This window comes from Fonticula alba (assembly GCF_000388065.1).
Source record: "Fonticula alba strain ATCC 38817 unplaced genomic scaffold supercont2.7, whole genome shotgun sequence".
Lineage (NCBI taxonomy): Eukaryota > Rotosphaerida > Fonticulaceae > Fonticula > Fonticula alba.
Genome location: NW_009242977.1, coordinates 1,924,608 through 1,925,881, shown reverse-complemented (window position 1 = coordinate 1,925,881; position 1,274 = coordinate 1,924,608). Strand labels below are relative to the sequence as shown.

The 1,274-nt window shown below is 67.2% G+C and overlaps 1 protein-coding gene and 1 non-coding gene across 2 annotated transcripts in view; one reads left to right on the top strand and one right to left on the bottom strand.

Moving 5' to 3' along the window:
• The first annotated feature begins 10 nt into the window (after nucleotides 1-10).
• On the top strand, nucleotides 11-82 carry H696_04617. Its single transcript has one exon. It is a non-coding gene; the product is annotated as a tRNA-Ala (tRNA).
• A 1,135-nt stretch (nucleotides 83-1,217) lies between these two features.
• Nucleotides 1,218-1,274, bottom strand: part of H696_04616 (hypothetical protein) — a gene marked incomplete at both ends in the record, with an annotated part of 383 nt that continues 326 nt past the window's right edge. Inside the window, one exon of the mRNA XM_009498501.1 lies at nucleotides 1,218-1,234. Within this exon, the coding sequence (XP_009496776.1) occupies nucleotides 1,218-1,234 (17 nt within the window). The remainder of the gene's footprint in view (nucleotides 1,235-1,274) is intronic.

Sequence of the window (1,274 nt, the reverse complement as noted above, 5' to 3'; positions counted from 1 at the left end):
CCATGTACTCGGGGTAATAGCTCAGTGGTAGAGCACCCGCTTCGCATGCGGGGGGTCTGGAGTTCAATCCTCCATTGCTCCATTCTCTTTTGTCCCTGGGCCCTCGATTTAATTGGGCTCTTAATTCAGTGCGCTGGCCTGGCCAAAAGCGGGCGAAGATCAGCCAAATATAAAAACCCGCCTGCAAACGCACATGCCGCCCTCCATTCTTCCACCATCTCGCAGATATGTGTATGTATGCGCGTGTCCCGGGAGGAGGAAGGCCTCCCCCCCCCCCGAGAGGGCGTGCCTGCTCGCCGAAGTGCGGAGGGGGGGAACCCCTGATGGCGACATGCGGGCCTCCCCCCTGCCAAGCGCCGGCGACGCTAGTGGGCGAGGCGGGGTCCTGGCCGAGGTCCTGATGGCTAGGGGGCATTCGACCCCCGGCCCAGGGGCATCGGGGGGCGGGGCGGGTGACGGCCCTGGGCAGCACATTCCTGAGTGGGACCGAAGTGAGCGGCCTGCCGTTCCGGTGCTTTCGGCGCGGGTGGGCTCCCCCCGGCCCCCTCCGCCTCTGAAGGTCGGGTAGCCAGCCGTTGCTCGTTGGGGGGGGGGGGGATCCGCCGGCGCATGTTGCCCATGGATGCCCCGCCTTTCCTGGGCGGGGAGGGGCGAGCACGCTGGCCCCGGGGTCCGGGGCCCGGAGACTGCCGGCAGCGAAATGGCAGGAGGCCCGGCACCGATCAGCCGGGGCAAGGTGTGTATCAGGGCCCAGGCGGCGTGTGTCTACCACACGGCAGAGAGAGCCACCAGCGAAAGGAAGACAATTGACCAGCGCATGAGTCACAGGGGTCGTGCCCTGCGACAGGAAAAGGCCTTCGGCGCGTGGCTATTCCAGCGGCGGAGTGGCCGCAGGCAACGGGCGGGACGGGGGGGGACGGATTCTTGCAGCAACAATCGCCCGCGCGGAACACATGTGCCGCCCCGGCACTCGCGTATCCGATGGCCGGACCCCTGCGCCCACCCAGGTTCCCCTCACCCTCGCCCCACGGGTCTGTGCCGGTTGGGTGACGACTCGCCAGGGCTGCCCCCCGCCCTCTGGCTCCCCTGGCAATGAAGGGGCGAGGGTAATGGGAAATAAATAATGGGATATTCTTCCAGCCCCACGTAAAGCGCCTTTTGTGGCTGACTTGTGGAACCGGCCCGCCAGGGGCGCTTTATTTTCTTTTCTCCCGCTGTCACACGATCTTCCCCGCTCCCCGCCAGGCCCGCGCGCCCTCCCCCCCCGCCGGGGG